We start from the raw sequence: 23677 nt of genomic DNA on the forward strand, positions 1-23677 counted from the left end.
TTAATTTGTATTATTTTTAAATTAATATAGTCATATGATTCAAAAGTTAGAAGATTTAAAAGGTATACAAAGGTATAAGGACAGATATCTAGATCAATGGAATAGAATTAAGTCAAGAAATAAACTCATTGGAGTTCCCATCATGGTGGAGTGGTTAACGAATCCGACTAGGAACCATGAGGTTGAGGGTTCGATCCCTGCCCTTGCTCACTGGGTTAAGGACCCAGTGTTGCTGTGAGCTGTGGTGTAGGTTGCAGACGCAGCTTGGATCCCGCGTTGCTGTGGCTCTGGTGTAGGCTGGTGGCTACCAGCTCTGATTAGACCCCTAGCCTGGGAACCTCCATATGCCGCAGGTGTGGCTCTAGAAAAAAGGCAAAAAGACAAAAAAAAAAAAAAAAAAAAAAAAAAAAAAAAGAAATAAACCCATATAATTGGGTTTCTATGGGTAAATGATTTTCGACAAGAATGTTAAGACAATTTAGTGGGGAAAGAACAGTCTCTTTAATAGTACCGGGACAACTAGATTTCCACATGCAAAACAATGATGCTGGAAGCCTACCATGTAACAAATACACAAGTTAACTTAAAATGGATCAGAGATCTTAATGTAAAACCCTAAAAGAAAAATAGAGGTATAAATCTTTATGACCCTCTATTAGGCAATAGTTCCATAAATGTGACATCAAAATCAGAAGCAACCAAAGAAAATAAAGATAAACTAGACTTCGTCAACACTAAAAACTTTAGTGCTCCAAAGGACACAAAGTGAAAAGACAACACCTGAAACAACAGAAAATATTTACAAATTACATCTCTGGTAAGAGTTTAGTATCCCGGAGTTCCCATTGTGGAGCAGTGGAAACGAATCCGGCCAGGGACCATGAGGTTGCAGGTTTGATCCCTGGCCTCACTCAGTGGGTTAAGGATCTGGCATTGCTGTGAGCTATGGTGTAGGTCACAGACATAGCTCAGATCCCACATTGCTGTGGCTATGGCGTAGGTTGGCAGCTGTAGCTCCGACTGGACTCCTAGCCTGGGAACCTCCATATGCTGTAAGTGCAGCCCTAAAAGGCAACCCCCCCAAAAAAAAACAGTTTAGTATTCAGAATATATAAAGAACCCCCACAATCAACAATAACAGGACAAATAAGTCAATTGAAAGATAGGCAGAGGATCTGAATAGACATTTCTACAAAAAGCTTGTGAAAAGATGCTCAACATCATAAATCATTAGAGAAATGCAAATCAAAACTGAAATGAAATACCACTTGACATCCATTAGGATGGTCATTCTAAAGGAAAAAAGGCCAAAAAGCAAACAAACCTCTCAGGAAAGAAAGTGTTGGTAAGGATGTGGAGAAACTGGAACCCTTGTATATCAATGTTGGTAATGAAAAATGGTGCAGATGGTTTGGAAAACAGTTTAGTAGTTTCTTAAAAAGTTAAACAGTTATGATATCATCTAGCAATTCTACTTTAAGGTAAATATTCAAAAGAACTGAAAGCATGGATTCAAACAGATACTCATACACCAATGTTCACAGCAGTATTATCTAAAATGGCCAAAAGGTACATAGAAATTGCCCAAATGTCCATCAACATATGGATAAATGTTATATATACATACAATAAAATATTTTTCAGCCTTAAAAAGGGGTAAAATTTTGATAGATTCTGCATCATGGATGAACCTTGCGAATTTTTTATTTATGTTAAATCAGAGAGAAAAGGACAAATTTTGAATGATTCTACCTGTATAAGGTACCTAGAAAAGACAAATTTCATAGAGACAAAAAGTAAAATAGCTTACCAGGGGCTGGGAGAGGCAGAAATGGGTAGTTATTGCTTATTGGGTATAGAGTTTCTATTTGGGATGATGAAAAGTTCTAGAAATGGGTAATAGTGATGGTTGTACAATACTGTCAATGGACTGAATGTCACTGAATCATCCAATTAAAAATGGTTAAAATGTTGCATTTCATGTTATGTATGTTTTACCCCCAACGTACCAATAGTAAATAGTAGTATATCACTTATATTTACACCTAAATTTTATTGTAAAATAATCTATCTTGAGGATCACTACTGGTATTAATATATATTTATTCAACTAGTTCCTACTGATGGATATTTAGGTTGCTTCCAAATTTTTGTTCTCCCACTGAAGCAAAACAATGTTGACATAAATAATTTAAGACATATCAATTTGCACATGGATGAATATGCTGGAGGAGAAATTTCTAGAAGTACAAAAGCTAGGTCAAAGGGTATGTATACTTTAATATTTATTTATTTATTTATTTGTTTGCCACACCCACAGTATATGGAAGTTACCAGTCCTGGGATAGAATCTGAGTTGCAGCTGTGACTTATACCACAGCCACGGCAATGCTGGATTCTTAATCCACTGCACTGGGCCAGGGTCAAACCTGTGTCTTGTGTGCTTCAATTTTTATAGGTACTATCAAATTATCTTCCATACAAGTTATGCTAATTTATAAATCCACCATAAGGGGGGTGAATGCATTTCCCTCTATTCTTGTCAATTATTAATAAACATACATATCTTTGACAATTTGATAGGTAATTACAAAAAAAAAAAAAAGCAGCATCTGGGTAGTTTAATTTGCATTTCTCTACTGGCTGAGGTGGTGCATTTTTTAGGAACCACTGGTAACTTCCCTCTCTTCTCTTGATCTCTGCCCACTTCCCTATTGGATGTTGATCTTTTTTTCTAATTGTTTATAGGAGCCCTTCATGTATGAGGGAAATCTGATCTTTTTTTTTTCCCACTGAGCCATTTTATTTGCACGTATATATTATATCCCTAGAAAAAGAATCCAGGGATTTTCCTTTCTGTATGTTTCTGTCTTGCTTCTTCATGGTCCATGATACCAGCTGAGGCTTTAAGTACAATGAACCCAAACAGATGGGACGGGAGCAGGTTATTCTGCCATTTTTTCTGGATCTTTAAGATGCACATCAAACCTGGGGCTGATGACTCCACACTTATTTAGTCTGCCTGTGAGGTTCACAACAATCTGTCCAGCTCTATGATCACTGATGATTTCAAATTCGCCAATGTAACCATGTTTCATCATCACAGTTAGAAACCTAACAATGGCTTTGGAGCATGGCCTAATAACCTGTCATTTGCCTCTCTTTTCGGCATTGTTGATGCTCTTGAGGGCATCAGCCAGGACATTCATGCACACCATTACGGTGGCACGGAGATGGCAGAAAGAGCAATCTGATCTTTTTCTAATGATACACATTGCAAATACTTTCCCGAAGTTGTCACTGGTCTTTGATTCTGCCAGTTTTGGTTATGCAAACATTTTAAACATTTATGCAGTTGAATTTAGAAATCTTTCTTACATGGGTTCTGAGTTTTATGTCAAAGGTTATAAAAGTTTCTTTCCCGTCATTCTTTCTGGTATTTTTGCTGCTTCATTTTACGTTCATTTAAGCCTGTGATTTACCTGGGAATTTATTTGGAAGTTGATGTCAGAGACGGATACAATTTTACTTTTTCTAAACGTCTATCTAATTTCTAAATACTACTTAGAGAAAAAAGTCAATTTTTCCTCACTTACCTGGGATGCCATCTTTATCATAAATTATATTTGGATCTACTGCCAAACTTTCTATTCTGTTCAAATAATTGGTTTACTCATATATCATATAAATAATTTTAATTATTATAGTGTTATGTTTTAATATCTGTAAAGACAGAAACTCCCCTCACTACACTTTTCACAATTTTCACGATTTTTCTTAACATGATTTTTTAAAAAATCAGTTTATTTAGTCCCAACTTCCTCACAAGAAAATTTCCATTGTTATATCTATTAAGATCACACTAAAAATTAATATAGGGAGAATGAACATTTCTATGATGTTGAGACATAATTTTTTTTGGTCCACACTCAAGACATGTGAAAGTTCCTGGGCCAGGGATCAAAACCGCACAACAGTGACAATGCTGGATCTTTAACCTACTGAGCTACTAGGGAACTCCCCATTGAGATTTCAGCATATGGTATGTTATTCTATTTGTTCAAGCATTCTCTTTTAAATGCATTAAAAGTAGCACTAAAAAGCCTTTCTTTATATAGATGTGGCACATACCTTGCTAAATTTATCCCAAGGTAATTTTATCTTCTTATTATAATTGAACCTTTTTTTTTCTTCCCTTTTTTGGCTGTCCCACGGCATATGGAGCTCTCAGGCCAGGGATCAGATCTGAGCCACAGTTGTGACCTAAGCTGCAGCTGCAGCAATGCCAGATCCTTAACCCACTATGCCAGAATAGGGATCGAACGTGCATCCAGTGCTCCCAAGATGCTGCTGATTCCATGGTGCTACAGCAGGAGCTCCAATACTGAATCTTTTAAGGCAAATAATTTATTACTAACTTTACACTCAACCATCTTATTTCTCTTATTATGTGCCATGGTTCTTGGTTGATTCTCTTGAAGTTTCATCTCCTCAATTTCCTTACCTGAGATTTCTGTTTCTTACTTCTAACTACACTGATTAGTACCCTCAGAACAATGTTAAATAGGAGTGATAAAGACATTCCTATTTTGCTCTGGACTTTAACAGAAGTGTTCACAGTTCAAAATTTAGTAAATTAAACATTTATAAAGCAAAATTATAAATTTATAAACATTTATAAGCAAAACATGTAAAAACAGGTCAGAAACATAAACAACAAGGTCTTGCTTGCACAGGACACTATTTTCAATATTCTATTAATAAACGATAATGGTAAAGAACATTAAAGAGAGGAAGTTCTCTTGTGATGCGGAGGTTAAGGATCTGGAATTGTCACTGCAGCAGCTTGAGCTGCTGCTGTGGTGTGGGTTTGATCCCTGCCCCACGAACTTCCATATGTCAGGGGTGCAGCAAAAAAAAAAAAAAAAAAAAAGTATATATATGTATGTGTGTATTAGATGATTAAAATAGCTATTAATTATTATCACTACATTGGACTTACATAGCACTTTACTTATATAATCAAAAGCTTTTCAATTCAGAAAAGGGACAGTTAGGATTTTCCATATTTTATAGAAGGAAAAATAGAAATTTGGAGGAGTTCCCATTGTGGCTTAGTGGTAACAAACCCGATTAGTATCCTTGAGGATGTGGGTTCGATCCCTGGCCTTGCTCAGTGGGTTAAGGATCTGTCATTGCCATGAGCTGTGGTATAGGTCTCAGATGTGACTCAGACCTGGCATTGCTGTGGCTTTGGTAGGCTGGCAGCTGAAGCTCTGATTTGACTCCTCGACTGGGAACTTCCATATGTCGCAGGTGTGGCCCTAAAAAGGCCAAAATAAATAAATAAATATAATAAAATAAAATAAAAATAAAATAAAAAAAAATTAGAGATCTGGAAAAGGTAAAAACTCTGCTCATAGCTGACGAGTAAATGATTGGTGACCCTGGAACGGATGTGTTGTCTTTGGGTTCCTACCAGGCCTCAAAAGATAGGGAAAAGAAAAGTGTTTAGGAAACTTCATTTATTAAGGGATAAAAACTTTATCAAAACCTGCTGGATTTTGCTGAAACTGTAACAGATCACTTCATTCATTTCTTCAATTTCTCTTGATAATTTTCTTATATTTTTGTGGGGGTTTTTGTCTTTGTTTTTTTAGTGGGTATCTACGTGAGTCTTATTTACTACAAGATAAGTTATTAAATGTAAATTGTGGATTGAAAAAATTTAATTTTAAAAATTTCCCTTGTGTTGCTTTATTCTGATTCACAGCCCTAATTCCTACCTAATGTTTGATATATTTAATGTTAATTTATTTACTGACTCCCCCGCCTCTGCTCCACTGTAAGTCCCTGAGAGCAGAGATTTTGGTTTGTTTATTGCTGTAAACCTAGAGCCTAGAACAGTGCCCAGGACAGAAGAACTATCCAATCAATTGTGGAATGAATGTGATTAAATGAAAAGCATAAATACCTACCCAGAATACATGTCATGGGGCAGGTTTCTTCCAGATTACTCAGAAACACTTCTTTCTTGTAGAACATTTTTGTGGGCTCATGTTCCGTCTCTTCTGGGTGAATGAAGATGGGGCCGAAAAAATATGCGGCTCCATCTCGGACCCATACTTTTTCAATTCTTAGAGGGAAAAAAATGGAGAAATTTCATTAAAATAGAGTTCTGATGGATTTTATTCTTGAAGGACTAATTTAACAAAAATTCTGTTATAAAAAACTTTATGAAACATACTATTTACAGAACTTTCATTGGCTGTTTTGATAAGACAAATTCCTTGATTATTTTCCCCTTCAAGTATGAGAAGATACTTGGGAAAAGAGAACTGAACATTTGGCTACTCATCTGAGGGGGAGAAACTCTTGTTATTGTTTTGCTGCACATGTGACATTTGGAAGTTCCTGGGCTAGAGAACAAATCTGAGCCACAGCTGTGACCCTTGCCACAGCTGCAGCAATGTGGATACTCTGCCCGCTGGACCACAGTGGGAACCCCCAGAAAAATTGTTTTTAACATTAATACCAAGGCATACAACTTAAAAGTTTAAGCTAACTCCCAGGTTTTCTTCCTGATGTGCTAAACATCTATCATTGGACTTGGGAGATGAATAAACACACAGACCACCAATATTTGGCATCAGATCAGAAGAGTAACAGAGGCCTTAAGGCCATGGTTCATGACCTTTTTGAAGGTCAAGATCTAATACCCCTTTAGCCACAAGGATCTGATGAAAGCCAGATACCATCACTCTAAAAAACATAAAAAGTTAACATCTGACTGTTCTGTATAAGATACTGTACCATTCCTTACAACCACACCATAAAATTATCACCATTATTGTCCCATAGTCTCATGGTTTCAGAGATGAAGTAGCATCCTCTTCTCAGTAACTCCACCTTTCCAGTTCCTCAGGCCAAAATGCAGAGGTCACTTTTGACTCCTCTATCTCTTTTGGACTCTACATCTTCTTAATCTTTCAAAACAGGATCGGACTACTTTGCAGAATAGAATCTGACTACTGGCCTGAGCCACCATCATTTCTGCCATAGCTTCCCAGCAGATCTCTTTGCTTTTCTACCTTTGACTCTTCAGTCTCTTCTTTTTTTTTGCTATTTCTTGGTCCACTCCCGCAGCATATGGAGGTTCCCAGGCTAGGGGTCGAATCGCAGCTGTAGCCACGGGCCTACACCAGAGCCATAGCAACTCGGGATCCAAGCTGCGTCTGCAACCTACACCACAGCTCACAGCAACGCTGGATCGTTAACCCACTGAGCAAGGGCAGGGACCGAACCCGCAACCTCATGGTTCCTAGTTGGATTCGTTAACCACCGCGCCACGACAGGAACTCCTTCAGTCTCTTCTTAACAATCAATGCACATGGCAAACTTTCTGAGACCTAAGTCAGATGTCACTTCTTTTTTTTTTTTTTTTGGCCACGTCTGCAGCATGCAGAAGTTCATGGGCCAGGGATTGAACCCCTGCCACAACAGTGACCTGAGCCGAAGCAGTGACGGCACTGGGTCTTTGACGTGATAAGTCACAATGGAACTTCCAGATTTCACTTCTGTGCTTAAATTATCCAATGGTATTTCATTTAATTCAGTAAAGGCCGAAGGTTTCTGAGGCCTGCAAGATCGGCTCTGTATTCCCTGGCTCTCATATCTCCTAACTTACGCATAGCTCACTCTCCTTGTAACAAGCTCTGTTGATTTCAACGGGCCAGGCACGCTTCTCTCTCAGGTCTTTTCTTCTTCTTGAGGCATATGGAAGTTCCCAGGCTAGGGTACAAATCAGAGCTACAGCTTCCAACCTATATACCATAGTCACAGCAACTTGGATCTGAACCGTGTCTGCAACCTAAACCACAACTCAGGCAATGCCAGATCCCCAATCCACTGAGCGAGGCCAGAGATCAAACCCACATCCTCATGGATACTAGTTGGATTCATTTCCACTGTGACACAACGGGAACTCCTCTCAGGTCTTTCCAATGGCTGTTTTCTTTCCCTGAAAGGTTTTCTCTCTGGATATTCACATTACTCACTTCCTCGGTTTCTTCAAGTGTTGGCTCAACTGTCAGTTCTCAGTGAGGTTTCACACATCCCACCTAAAGTTTTTTAACTCCTCACTTTGACTGTGATACTCCTGACTGCCCACACCTAGCTCTACTTTTTCCACAGCACATATCAGGATCTAACGTACTATACATACTTTACTATTCGTAGTGTTTATTGTTTTCCCACTAGAACAAAGATCCATGGGACTAAGGATACTTGTCTGTTTTATTTACTAGTGAGTCTTCAGAGCCTGGCAAATAGCAGGTGTGCAATTACTAACTGATAAACAAATACAATGAGGAAACTGAAGCTCAGAGAGCTAAATCATTTGCCAAAGGACATTAAACTGGCAGGGCTGGGACTTAAACCAAAATCTTTTGGAACTAACTATTGTCCTTAACTACTACTGTCTACTGTCCAGCTCATCCTCTGACTCCTTTATTGTTATTCTGTGCTATCCAACCATACTTTCTTTCATTTACTTGTTCATCAAACATTTGAGCCTTATACACTATGCTTTGAGCAGGGACTGTAAAGATTTATGTTGCCTTTTTGCTCAAAAACAGAGGGTCTCTAACTCTTAGGGCATTTAAAGTCTGGTATGGAAGCCTGATAGTATTTGACATGTGTTCTGAGAATGTGTAACAGGGAGACCCAACCCAGTTTGCAGGAGCTATTTCAAATTTATGCTTAAGGAGTTCAACATATGAAACAGGCAGTGAGATTTCTGGGTTGAGAGTTCAGCAAATGGTAGGGGGAGGCTCATGGGAGGAATTTAAAGAGGGAAATGTAAGTGTGGCTGAATAAGTAAGTAGGGACAGTGTGGTGTGAGAGGAAGTTGAAGAAGTTGCCAAGGGAGGGACTTTTGTCTTCATCCTCAAGAGTGATGAATTTTTACTAGCTCCAGCTTTCTCAGACCCAACCTCATCCCCTCTACCTCAATAACACTCACCTGCCCACACGAGGGCGCACCAGGCCATGGGACTTGATGAAGACACAGTCACCAACCTTCAACCACATGTCATTATAACGGAGCTGCTCAAAGTAGTGGCAACCTGGCTCACCGTTTGACATTTCCACAGGGACATCTTCTTTCTCCTGTGACAAAGGAAACTGGTTGAAGACAGGCAGCTGACCATGAAGGAGTAGTCAGAGAGGTCAGATGAGAAAGCAAACTTGTCTTAAGTTCAACTTAAAAGAAAAAATAACCACACACAGAAGGAAACCAAAAGAACAGGTTGCTGAAACCACCTGTTTCAGCACCTAAGTTTTATCTTTTATTTTATTATTTTTTTCTTTCTTTCTTTTTTTTTTTTTTTTTGGTCTTTTTGCCATTTCTTGGGCTGCTCCCGCAGCATATGGAGGTTCCCAGGCTAGGGGTCTAATCAGAGCTGTAGCTGCTAGCCTACGCCAGAGCCACAGCAACGTGGGATCCAAGCTGAGTCTGCGACCTACACCACAGCTCACAGAAAGGGCAGACCCTTAACCCACCAAGTGAGGCCAGGGATTACACCCACGTCCTCATGGATACTAGTCAGATTGTTTCCGCAGAGCCATGGTGGGAACTCCGCCAGTATCTAGTTAAATTTCTAGTTAGTTTTCATAAAAAATGTTACTCCAAGGTCCTTTTATTCCTCACTCCTTCCCTCCTCCATTCTCAGAGCCTTCAGCAAAAAACCAAAACTTATCAGCTTTCAGAAACAGCCGCATTTCATTGTTATAAGGTGTATGGAGCAAATTCAACAAAAGCTGCCTCTTTACCACATTTACTGAGCTCTCAATTTCTTAATATTAACAACTGGTAGATTTAAAATTTTTATCATTTTGATATATTCCAACATGGAAAGGAATAATATAGTTTCTGTGACAAACCCACATATTCTGTTTTTGAATAAATTATATAGAGTCTGTCACCTACTGGCTGCTGGGACATTGGGTAAATTACTTGACCTCTTATGCCTTAGGTTCATTATCTGTAAAATGAAGACAGTGTGCCCACCAGATGAAGTTGTTACAATTGTTAACACAATTCATGTTAAACATATAGTATTGCTGGGCTCATGAAAAGCACTTAACATTCATTACTGTTGTTTTATATAGTCTTGGGGAAAAAAAGGAAAAGAAAAATAAATATATTTCTGACTAATGGAAATAAGAAACATAATTTACTGGGCATCTAGCAGGTGATGAGCACAGCATTAGGTGTTTTATTACCCCTAAAACATATAAAAGCTGAGGAAACTCCAGAAGCCTCAAATTTTCTGCTGCATCTCATTGACCAAGAATATCTAAAACTTCAAACTTAAAAAAAACTCCTTTAGAATGCTCAAATAATTTAATGTTTAGTTTTTTTTTTTTTTTTTTTTTTTTAATGGCTGCACCCATAGCACATGGTTGTTTCTGGGCTAGGGACTGAATTCAAGCTGCAGCTGTGACCTGCCACAACTGCAGCAACGTCAGATTCTTAACCTACTGTGACACAGCAGCAACTCCAAAGTTTTCATCTTTATGACTTCAAATGTGATGCTGAAATGCTCTTTTTGGGAAATTTTTAATAGTAAGAGCAGTCCCACACATACGCTGGGTGAGGGGCACTTGAAGGAATGGAAGCCATAATAAGCTCTGAGATTAAGAACACTTTTTTGCAGGGGTGCCACAGTATGCAGTGACTTAATGTGGGATCTCAGTTCCCAGACCAGGGATTGACTCCAGGCTGCACAGCGGAAAGCCCTGAATCTTCCCAAAAGACCACCAGGGAACTCCCAAGAATATTTTAGGAGTGGGTTCTGTTCTAGTTATTCTTTTATTTAAAAAGAACTTACTTTTTTTTAAATTCTTTTAAAGAGCTCTTGGCATGACACGTTTTGGCCATGCAATATTAAGATAAAGATATGAGACTAAAAAAGGTAACTAATAGAGAGGGTCCTAGGGACTTAGGAAAGCTAATAACAATAATAAGAAAACTAAGTTAATTCCCACATGACTTCCCCTGATATTTCTTTTAAAACTAATGTCTCTATGATTCCTAGACATACTGGTAAAATGTAAAAAATATCATGCTCTTTCTAAGCTCCTTTTCTCTTATAACACTATTAGGACACTGAAATAGGTATTTTTTTTCCCTAAGATATTAAAAATTCATTTTTTCCAGTTTTTACATTAACAATTTAAAAACTTTTTTCCTTATATAAAGAGTACATTCGCTGGAAATAATTCAAACATTAGAGTATATAAAATTGAAAAAACAAATATTCTTTGATCCAATCCCAGAGATAACCACATCGTTTACTTTAATAGCTTTCCATGTTGTTTATAGATTCATATATATAAACATACATTTTTGGCTGTTTGGAGTAATGTTGAAACCACATCCCATTCTGTAACCTGTTAACTCTTTTTCTGGCTGCACAGTTTGCATTATATGGATGTATGACAACTTAATTCCTATTCATAGGTATTTGGATTTGGATTTAGTCTAGGGTTTGCTTTTATAAACAACACTGATGTTACCGTTTGGTGTTACCTTTTTTTTTTTTTTTTTTTGGCTGTGCCCGCAACATATGGAAGTTCCTGGGGCAGGGATCAAACATGAGCCACAGCAGTGACAATGCTTGACCCTTAACCCACTAAGCCACCAGAGACCTCCTGGTGTATCTATTGGAGCATATCCCCTACCACTGATGGGAAATGAGAATGTGATGCTCTACACTCACACCAGGCTGCATCACTACCAGTCTTCGGAACTCTTGTCCCCAGTTTGTTGGGCATTTTAAAAACTATTAGATTAACACACTTTCCTATATTTTTTGAATCATCTTCTAAAAATGATTTGGTCCCCCGCCCATTTTTCTAGTATATCTTCCCTTGAGCTTTTTTTTTTTTTTTTTTGGGCTGCATCCAAGGCATGTAGAAGTTCCCAGGCTAGGGGTCGAATAGGAGCTATAGCTATAGCTGCCGGCAGCTATACAGCCACATAGGATCTGCGCCACGTCTTCAACCTACACCATAGCTCACAACAACACCGGATTCTTAACCCACTGAGGGAGGCCAAGGATTGAACCCAAAAACCTTATGGTTCCTAGCTGGGTTCATTAACCACTGAGCCATGACAGGAACTCCTCCAAGAGCTCTTTATATAGTAGTATAAAATAGTAGTCCTTAGACTGTTTTATTAAACTAATTGATACTGTCAATTGTAAATAAGTAATTTTTTTCTTATGGCTACTGTACTTTATATTATGCATATAAAGAATCTAAGCTTATAAATGAGTAAAAGATTAGAGATAAATTAATAGTAAGTATACTTATGTTAGCAACTTATGTTTCTTTTTTTAATGTTTTTATCTTATTTATTTTGGAATATGAAATGAGGGAGAGTTCAGGTGGCTTATTTTCTTTTCTTTAAAATGGCTATCAGTTTTTTTCAATATCATGATTCCACCTTCCTTGCTGATTTAAAGTACTAACTTTATACAAAATTTCACTTATTTTATAAAATAAGTGAGTCATGGAGTTTCCCCTGTGGTGCAATGGAGTTGGTGGCATTGCTGAAGTGGTGGGACACAGATTTGATCCCTGGCCTGGAACAGTGAGTTAAAGATCTGGTGTTGCCGCAGTTGTGGCTTAGGTTGCAACTGTGGCTAGGACCTGATCTCTGGCCTGGAAACTCCATATGCTGTGGGTGGCCTAAAAGAAAAAAAAGAAAAAAGCAAGAAAGAAAAAAAGAGTTAAAAAATATATAAATGAGTCACAAGTATGAAATGTACTGTGTGAGGTATAGTTAATAATTATATAATATCTTTGTATGGTGACAGATGACAACTAGACCTATCTTGTCATCATTTTGAAATGTAGAGAAATACTGATTCATTATGTCGTACAGCAGGAATTAACACAGTATTGCAGGTCAATTACACTTCAAAAACCACAAAGTCAGGAGTTCCCGTCGTGGCTCAGTGGTTAACGAATCTGAGTAGGAACCATGAGGTTGCGGGTTCGGTCCCTGCCCTTGCTCAGTGGGTTAACGATCCGGCGTTGCCGTGAGCTGTGGTGTAGGTTGCAGACGTGGCTCGGATCCTGCGTTGCTGTGGCTCTGGTGTAGGCCGGTGGCTACAGCTGCGATTCGACCCCTAGCCTGGGAACCTCCACATGCCGCAGGGGCGGCCCAAGAAATAGCAAAAAGACAAAAAAACAAAACAAAACAAAAAAAAACCCCACAAAGTCAGAAAAAGAGTTAAGATTTGTGGTTACCAGAGGCAGGGAGTAGGGGGAGAGGGAACCAGATGAAGGCAGTCAAAAGTACAAACTTCCGAATCCGACTAGGAACCATGAGGTTGCGGGTTCGGTCCCTGCCCTTGCTCAGTGGGTTAACGATCCGGCGTTGCCGTGAGCTGTGGTGTAGGTTGCAGACGGATGCTCATCAAACTGTGGCTCGGATCCCGCGTTGCTGTGGCTCTGGCGTAGGCCGGTGGCTACAGCGCCAATTCAACCCCTAGCCTGGGAACCTCCATATGCGGCGGGAGCGGCCCAAGAAATAGCAACAACAACAACAACAACAACAACAAAAAAGACAAAAGACAAAAGACAAAAAAAAAAAAAAAAAAGTACAAACTTCCAGTTGAAAAATAAATAAATAATAGCAAGACAATGTACAACATGATAAATATAATTAACACTGCTGGATATTATGTATGAAAGAGCAAGTACTAACAGTTCTCGTGATAAGGAAAAAAGTTTGTTTCTATTTCTTTAATATTGTATCTACAATAGATGACGGATGCTCATCAAACTGTGGTAATCATTTCATGATATATGTATGTGAAATCACTATGTTGTATACCTTAAAACTCATACATTGCTATATGTCAATTATATCTCAATAAAACTGGAAGGAAAACAGAAAAAAAAAAAGGCCATTGTGGGACAACAGGGGAAATATGAATGAGGTCTCTAGATTAATAATTAGTATTAATGTTAATGTTCTGGTTCAGATTCTTATACGATATTAATGTTAGCAGAAGCTGAATGAAGAATATAAGGAATGTCTTTGTACAATCTTTGTTAAAGCACTTTGCACATGTGTTAATTCTAAAATCATTCCAGGAGTTCCCATCATGGCTCAGTAGTTAATGAATCTGACTAGGAACCATGAGGTTATGGGTTCGATCCCTGGCCTCACTCAGTGGGTAAAGGATCTGGCGTTGCTGTGGCTGTGGTGTAGGCCAGTGGCTACAGCTCCAATTAGACCCCTAGCCTGGGAACATCCATATGCTGCGGGTGCAACCCTAGAAAAGACAAAAAAAAAAAAAAAAAAAAAAAAGAAAGAAAGAAAGAAAGTCATTCCAAAATAAAAGTAAAAATAAAATATGTAAGAAGCCGGTGTGGTGTGGTAGTTTAATCGTCTGGCTGGTCTCTGTGGCACTGCTGGTTCAATCACAAGCTGGGTCCAGTGAGTTATGGATCCAGTGATGCTGGTATAGGTTGCAGATGTGGCTCAGATTTGATCCCTGACCTGGGAATTTCAATTTGCTGCAGGTGTGGCCAAAAAAGGTGAAGGGAGTAAAACCACAACGAATGAATAAATTATTATCTTTATATTCTGGCTTTAACTGTTAAATGCCTATTCCCTTCACTGACTGATCCCGAGCTAATATCTATTTTTTTTTTTTTTAAGCCTCCAGGTTTTAACTAACCATTATTTATTTATTTAGTCATTTTAGGGCCACACCCGCAGCATATGGAGGTTCTCAGGCTAGGGGTCGAATCAGAGCTACAGCCACTGGCCTACACCATAGCCACAGCAATGCGGGATCTGAGCCAAGTCTGTGACCTACACCACAGCTCACGGCAATGCTGGATCTTTAACCCAATGAGTGAGGCGAGGGATCCAACCTGCGTCCTGATGGATACTAGTCAGATTCATTTCCCCTGAGTCACAACAGGAACTCCTCACTTTTTAAATGTAGTTTTGTAAAAATGTAACACTATTTGGCAGGGCAAAGCACTCTTGACTATTCTTTCAGTTTTTCTACTTTATTTTGATGATTGTCATCAATTTATTCTTTTGTAAGAATGCTAGAATAATTTTGTCAAGTTCCAAAATAATTTATTCAAGTCTTTTATGTCCTTCAGTAGACTGTTTTTCTTTCCACAAGTTCCATATATTTCTTTTAAGATAATTTCTCTTCTTTCCTCCCTCCCTCTCTTTCTTTCTTTCTATTGCTGCAATGTCAGCATACAGAAGTTTCCAGACCAAGGACTGAACCTGAGTTGCGCCTATGACCTACACCACGGGTAGGGCAACTCCAGATCCTTTAACCCACGTGCCAGGCCAGGGATCAAACTCATGCTGCCACAGCAACATGAGCCACTGCAGTTTGATTCTTAAACTGTGCCACACTGGGAACACCAAAATAAGTTTTCTTTCTTTTTTTCTTTTTAGAGCCACACCTACAGCATATGGGAATTCCTGGACCATTGTCTAAATTGGAGCTGCAAATACCCATGTCACAGTCGCAGCAACACCAGACCCAAGTCTCATCTGCAAACTAAGCTGCACCTTTGGCAATGCAGGATCTTTAATCCACTGAGAGAGGCCAGGGATTGAACTGCCATCCTCACAGAGACAATACTGGGTTCTTACTCCACTAAGCCACAAGAGGTACTTCCAAAATAATTTCTTCAGAATTTTCATCATGGCTCAGTATTAATGAACCCAACTGGTATCCATGAAGATGCAGGTTTGATCCCTGGCCTTGCTCAGTGGGTTTAGGATCCAGCACTGCTGGGAGCTGTGGTGTAGGTTGCAGACACGGCTGTGGTATAGGCCAGAGCAGCTACAGCTCTGATTTGACCCCTAGCCTGGGAACTTCCATGTGCTGCCGGTGCAGCCCTTAAAAAAAAAAAAAAAAAAAGCAAACAAAACAACACCACAACCACAGCAATGCCAGATCTGAGCCACATCTATGACCTACACTGGAGCCTGGGCAACACCGGATCTTTAACCCACTGAGCGAGGCCAGGGATCGAACCTGCATTCTCATGGGTATTAGGTTCTTAACCCACTGAGCCACAAAGGGGACTCCCTTAATTTTTTTTTCAGTCATGTGAATTGGATATTTTCTTCATTATGATTTTGCTAACAGTTGTTAAAGTGTATTCAATATTTTCACTTTATTTTCAAAAGTCATGAATTATTGTATTTATATAATAAAGCTATTGACATATAGGAGTTTTCAAATATCTACTTGTTGAATTCTCAGTTTCAAAAATTTTTGTTGGAGTTCCAGTCGTGGCTCAGTGGAAACAAATCCGACTAGGAACCATGAGGTTGCGGGTTCAATCTCTGGCCTTGCTCAGTGTATTAAGGATCCGGCATTGCTGTGAGCTGTGGTGTAGATCACAGATGCAGCTCGGATCTGGCATTCCTGTGGCTTTGGCGTAGGCTGGCAGCTACAGCTCCAATTAGACCCCTAGCCTGAGAATCTCTATATGCCGCAGGAGCGGCCCTCAAAAGACAAAAAGACCAAAAAAAAATTTTTTGGGGGGGTTAATTTCTCCCCCCATTATCTTCAAAAAAATAATTCTGGGGAGTTCTCTATGTGGCTCAGCAGAAAACGAACCCAACTAGTATCCATGAGGACAAAGGTTCAATCCCTGGCCTCACTCAGTGGGTTAAGGATCCAGCATTGCCTCGAGCTGTGGTGGAAGTTATAGACGAGGCTTGGATCCAGCCTTGCTGTGACAGTGGTGTAGGCCAGCAGCTGTAGTTCCGATCTGACCCCTAGCCTGGGAACTTCCATATGCCACAGGTGCAGTCCTAAAAATAAAAGAAAAAAAAAACTTTGCCTCTCATTGTCAATATTTTTACTACTTTTGTCTAGCTACATTGACTATTTTCAGGAAAATATAGAAAATGGTGTAGCAAGCACCTCTGTCATGTGTATAACTCTAAAAGGAATTTCTCCCACAGGTATTAGGCTTGAGATATGACAATAATTTAAAAAAAATCACTTTGAGGAAATACCCATTTAAAGATTTAAATCAATCAATACAGGTACTATACCTTATCAAATAATTTCTTTGATCTTATATCTACTAATGTAATAAACTATATTACTGATTTTCCTAATTTTGAACAATCCTTGCATTCTTAGAATGAACTACACCCCTACTTGGTCATGTTGTTCTCAAATAACTAACCTGATCTCACTTATAGGAATACATTTTCCCTAAGTATTTTTGTATCAATATTCATGAAGTGAGACTGAACTGTAGTTTCCTGTTTTTATTTTGCCAGGTTTTGGAATCAACATTATCCTGTCTTTGTAAAGCAAACTGGGAAATTTTCTTTGTTGTCTATGCTCAGTAATAATTTACAAGGTTAAAAGAATTCACCTAGGAGTTCCCGTCGTGGCTCAGTGGTTAACAAATCTGACTAGGAACCATGAGGTTGCGGGTTCGATCCCTGGCCTTGCTCAGTGGGTTAAGGATCCGGGGTTGCTGTGAGCTGTGGCGTAGGTTGCAGATGTGGCTTGGATCCTGAATTGCTGTGGCCCTGGTGTAGGCTGGTGGCTACAGCTCTGATTAGATCCCTAGCCTGGGAATCTCCACATTCTGCAGGTGCAGCCCAAGAAAAAGACAAAAAAAAAAAAGACAAAAAAAAAAAGGAATTCACCTATGGAATGATCTGACCTGAGCATTCTTTTTTTTTTTGTCTTTTTGTCTTTTGTTGTTGTTGTTGTTGCTATTTCTTGGGCCGCTCCCGCGGCACATGGAGGTTCCCAGGCTAGGGGTCCAATCGGAGCTGTAGCCACCGGCCTACGCCAGAGCCACAGCAACGCGGGATCCGAGCCACGTCTGCAACCTTCACCACAGCTCACGGCAACGCCGGATCGTCAACCCACTGAGCAAGGGCAGGGACCGAACCCGCACCCTCATGGTTCCTAGTCGGATTCGTTAACCACTGAGCCACGACGGGAACTCCTGACCTGAGCATTCTTTGGGGTGAGATCTTTCACATTAAAAAAAAAATTTCTTGGGAGTTCTCAGTGGGTTATAAACCTGACTAGGATATGAGAACTCGGGTTCAACCCCTGGCCTCACTCAATGGGTTAAGAATCTGATGTTGCCGTGAGCTGTGGTGTAGGTTGCAGATGTGGCTTGGATCCCAAATTGCTGTGGCTATGGAGTATGCTCGCAGTTGAAGCTACTATTCAACCTCTAGCCTGGGAACTTCTCTATGCCATGGATGCAGCCCCAAAAAGAAAAAAAAAAAAAAATTTCTTTAGGTGGTTGTCTACTTACATGTGTTATGTATCTTCTTGATTACATTTTGGTAATTTGCATTATCCTAGAAAATTATTCATTCATCCAGATTTTCAAATTTATTAACAGCAATGTACAAGTCCTTAAATTTTTTTCACATTTTGTATTCTGAGTTTAATTTCCCTTATTTCTCCTTTATTAGGATAGTTGGTAGTTTATCTCATTGGACTTGTCGAAGTCTCCTTCTCATTTCTATTGTTTTATTTGCCTTTTTTTTTTAAGGGCTGCACCCGCAGCATATGGAAGTTTCCAGGATAGAGGTTGAATCAGCTGTAGCTGCCGGCCTACACCACGGCCACAGCAATGCCAGATCCAAGCTGTATCTGTGACCTATACCACAGCTCAACACTGGATCCTTAACCCACAGAGCCAGGCCAGGGACTGAATCTGCATCCTCATGGACATTAGTCAGATTCATTTCTGCTGAACCATGACGGGAACTCCCTATTGTTCTATTTTCTAAATATTAATTTCTTTCCTTCATAGTTCCCTAAGAAGAAATATTTGGCTTAGGTTTTATATTGCTGTTCTTTTTCTAATTCTGAATTTGAAAACTTTATTCATTTATTTTTAGGAATAGATTTTTTGCAATGTAAAATTCTTTTCTGTGTGGCTATTGGCTACATACCTTTTCCAAGTTAAAACTGTCTTCAGTTCGACTGTCTTCTGAGTTGTCTGTGTTCTTCTCATCATCCCCTTTATCAGCATTTGCAAATACAGAGGCCACTCGGACCACAGGCAAGGGGACATCCCGAGGGACAAACCTAACTGAGCTGATGGGCATGGTCCATAGTTTAATTTTCTTAAAAGATTTGGTTTTAGCAGAATACCGTGATTCACAGACAAAAACATCCTCATCTCGAAAGTTTTCTGGGCATAATTTAAAGTATTCCTGGTGGATATAAGAATAAAATCGATTAGGTGAATTTAATTTTCTGAAACCAATCAAAAAACACCAACCAAGCAAAAAAATAAAAGCCAAAGTGTTAAGACTTTGTGACAGTTAACAACAATGGTAAATTGTGGAGTTCCCATTGTGGCTCAGCAGTAACAAACCCAACCAGTATCCATGAGAATGTAGGTTCGATCCCTGGCCTCACTCCATGGGTTAGGATCTGGCATTGACATGAGCTGTGGTGTAGGTTGCAGACATAGCTTGGATCCTGTGTTGCTGTAGCTGTGGTGCAGGCCAGCAGGTACAGCTCCAATTTGAACCCTAGCCCGGGAACTTTCATATGCTGCAGGTGTGGCCTTAAAAAGCAACAAATAAATAAATTAATAAAAAACGACAGTGACAATTTATAAGTGGTCCTTCAGAAACTGTCAGCCTTAAAAATTTGTCTGGCAATATAAAAAAAATTAAGCTAACTGCATATAGCTATACACCGTAGGCAGCAAATGGTCTTTCATCATTATGTTAAGGTTGATATATCCCCAAATCTTTATATAAAGCCACAGAGACACAGCTTAAAATTCAAACAGTTTAAAACAGAGCCACCGATTTTGTAAATATTGATTTTTTGTGTGTTTATGAATTTTATTCCCATGGGATAATTTATTCTTTTAGGACCGATAAATTTCTTACCTTGACAAACATGACCACACATTTCCCTAGAATTTTACTAACAGGAACTTTATTGTAATAGTCACTTTTAAAAACTTCTTTTTCTAGAAATTTTCGTGTAGCCAGATGGAATGTTTCATTTGGCCGATAGAACCAACAGCCATACAACCATTTTTCACCTTAAGAACAAAAGAGAGAGAGAATTAGCATTAACAAAAATCAAAATGAGCAAATACTCTACTCTGCCACAGCCTGAACTTAGCAATATGCTTCTTAGGCCAGTTCCTTAAATATGATTATCTTAGCAGAAACAATACTTGATTGATTGATTGACTGTCTTTTTTGTCTTTTTAGGGCTGCACCCGCACTGTGGCATATGGAAGTTCCCAGGCTCGGGGCCAGTCTACACCACAGGCACAGCAACTCCAGATATAAGCTGTGTCTGTGACCTACATCACAGCTCACTGCCAGATCCTTAATCCACTGAGCAAGGCCAAGGATCGAACCGGTGTCCTCATGGATATCTGTCAGGTTCATTACTGCTGAGCCATGATGGGAATTCCAGAAACAATACTTTAAAATTATGAAGTGTAATGAGTCCTAAAAAATGCTACTTTCCCCCTCATATTAAAAGATGTATAATACAAAGAATGAAGAAGGTAATGAGATCTGCTCTATTCTGCTGGTCAGGACATACCTAAAGCTGTGTGCTTTAAATAATGATTATTAAAGGACATATTTAGCCCTTGGGTAAAGAAATACAAAGGTATTTTACAGGATAAACAGCTGAAACAATCACACAGTATGGATCACATTTCTGCCTGCTTTTGGCCTAACTCCTATTTATGTCTCAAGTTAAAGGCAACCGTTCTAGGAAACCTTTTTGAAATAAAATTCTAAGCCAAGGCACATGTCTATTATAATTTCTTTCTTATTTATGATTTAATGTGTTTACATATGTTTTTTATATTATTATAGTTGATTTACAATGTACTGCCAATTTCTGCTGTACAGCAAAATGACTCAGTCATAAATACACACACACACACACATTCTTTTTTTTTTTTTTTTGTCTTTTTGCTATTTCTTGGGCCGCTCCCGCGGCATATGGAGGTTCCCAGGCTAGGGGTCGAATCAGAGCTGTAGCCACCAGCCTATGCCAGAGCCACAGCAATGAGGGATCCGAGCCGCGTCTGCAACCTACACCACAGCTCACGGCAACGCCGGATCGTTAACCCACTGAGCAAGGGCAGGGACCGAACCCGCAACCTCATGGTTCCTACTCGGATTCGTTAACCACTGAGCCACGACGGGAACTCCTCTTTTTTAAAATATTATTTTCCATCATGGTCTATCCCAGGAGACTGGATAGTTCTTTGTGCTAGACAGTATATTTATGATTTTGCCAAGGGTAAAACATAAGCCTTTTGTTCCTCTGACTATCTGACATCTTACAGAGTTTGGTTCCTAGTATTTTTAATAAATATTAGTTCAATGAGTGAATCTCAACTAGGCTTCAAGAAGCTGCATTTCTTTTGATTCAACTGTGTCCCTGCCCAACAGTGCTCTAGCCTATGTCTCTCATAATGGGTACTAATTGTATTTACTGACACAGTGTAGAACAACTAGTGTTGTAAGACATAAAACCTCTGAGTTACTATTTTCTTCCCTGAGGACAAGGAGGAGTAAACTAACCACCTCTCAGCATCTCCTCTTCAATTTAAAAAGAACTTACAAAAACAAAACAAAACAAAAAACAAACTTACCAGCAGAATCCTCCCACAGTCTCTCAATACAGACTATATGTGGTTGTAGATTGGCCTCTGCAGGCTCCACATAGACATAATCTCCAACATGGTACATGCTGTTCTTAAAGCTGCAGTCCTGGCTATATGTACGATGTAAGCCTGAGAGGCCAGCAGCTCCCGAGGAATCTTCACTCTTTTCAGCTTCTTAGGTTAAAAAGGGTAAAATATTCTCATGAAGGGATGCTGGAATCAGATGCAAGATTCAACAACACATACTAAAACATTTAATTCTTTCCTAGATATTCAAAGGCAGGATCCAGGGCAAAGAGTACCACATCCTTATTCCCAATAGGCTCTACTCAAAACTCGTTTGAATTACAACCAATGGTCATTAATTTAAATAAATACATAAAGGATCTACAGAATAAAAACAATCAATAATATATGCCCAATACAGTCATTCTAGATGATACAAAAAGTTATGATAAAGAAGAAAATAGGTCACTCATAAATCATGTAATCCTAGAAGTAATTTCTTTTTTTTTTTTGTCTTTTAGGGCTGCACCCGCAGCATATGGAGGTTCCTAGGCTAGGGGTCTAATTGGAGCTGTAGCCACCGGCCTACACCACAGCCACAGCAATGCCGGATCCGAGCCGCATCTGCGACCTACACCATAGCTCACGGCAACCCTGGATCCTTAACCCACTGATCGAGGCCAGGGATTGAACCCGCAACCTCATGGTTCCTAGTTGGATTCGTCAACCACTGAGCCATGACGGGAACTCCATATATATATATATATATATATATATAATTTTTTTTTTCCTAGAAGTAATTTCATGTATTTTCTCTCCATCTTAATGCCTCTAAAATTTTTTCCTCTAACAGTTATTACATGGTTATGTCACAAGGAATGGAATTATTTATTTATGGCCACACCTACAGCGTATGAAAGTTCCCAGGCTAGGGGTTGAATTGGAGTTCATGAAGCTGTGACTGCCAGCATACACTACAGCCAGAGCAACACTGGATCCAAACTACATCTGCAACCTACATCACAACACTAGATCCTTAACCCATTGAGCAAGGCCTGGGGCCAAAGCCACATCCTCACAGTTCTTAACCTGCTGAGCCAAAATGGGAACTCCAGAATCTTAGAATTGATGGGATATAAAATACATTATTTCATACAACATATTGTAAACCACATATGCATACATTTAATATATCACACTCATTTACCAAAATTTAATACATTCCAGCAAGATTTTTTTTTCCTTTTGGCTGCCCCACAGCGCATGCAGCTCCCAGGCCAGGGATGAGATCGGAGCCACAACCGTGACCTAGGCCGCACCTGTGGCAACACCAGCTCTTTAACCCACTGTGCTGGGTTGGTGATTGAACCCACTTCCTAACACTCCTAAGATGCTGCTGATCCAGTTGTGTTGCAGTGGGAGCTCCTCCAGCAAGATTTTCATTTTTGTTAAACAAGACTTGAATGGTTCCATACAAGTCATCATTTGTAAACAAACACTGTAGGTTTTTCTTCAGAAAAAGCTTTGATTACTTCCTTAGCATAATATTCCATAAATCAAAAAGGTGGAAGTAAACATGTTTTTAAAACGCATATTCTAAACTGAATCCCCAAAATCTATACCAATTTAAGTCATTCACTGTTTGGCTACAAGAGGGGGAGCCTGTTTCTCCATTCATTCTCTAATACTGGTATTAGAATTTTTTTAAAAAGTTTTGCTGGGAATTCTCTGATGGTATAGTCGTTAGGACTCTGTGCTTTCACTTCTGTGGGCCGGTGAAGTTCAATCTTGGTCTGGGAACTGAGATCTCATATCAAACTCCTGCATGCCGTGGCCAAAAGAATAAAATTAAATTTAAAAAATTAAATGTTTTACCAATTTAGGTGGAAAATGTTATCTAGTAGTTGACTAGTCAAATGAATCCCTGTGACAA

General features: G+C 39.2%; 1 protein-coding gene and 1 pseudogene across 25 annotated transcripts in view; both read right to left on the bottom strand.

Annotated features, from left to right (window-relative positions):
* Positions 1-23677, bottom strand: part of PBRM1 (polybromo 1) — a 131400-nt gene that overhangs the window by 17793 nt on the left and 89930 nt on the right. For all 25 annotated transcript variants that reach the window (XM_021068909.1, XM_021068908.1, XM_021068907.1 and 22 more), the window contains 5 exons: positions 21727-21912; positions 19982-20139; positions 19025-19288; positions 9023-9168; positions 5979-6136 (listed from right to left, as the gene is read on the bottom strand). In XM_021068909.1, the coding sequence (XP_020924568.1) occupies positions 5979-6136; positions 9023-9168; positions 19025-19288; positions 19982-20139; positions 21727-21912 (912 nt within the window). The remainder of the gene's footprint in view (positions 1-5978; positions 6137-9022; positions 9169-19024; positions 19289-19981; positions 20140-21726; positions 21913-23677) is intronic.
* LOC110256242 lies at positions 1000-5168 on the bottom strand (annotated as a pseudogene).

The sequence above is a fragment of the Sus scrofa genome, chromosome 13, assembly GCF_000003025.6.
Source record: "Sus scrofa isolate TJ Tabasco breed Duroc chromosome 13, Sscrofa11.1, whole genome shotgun sequence".
Taxonomy (NCBI): domain Eukaryota; kingdom Metazoa; phylum Chordata; class Mammalia; order Artiodactyla; family Suidae; genus Sus; species Sus scrofa.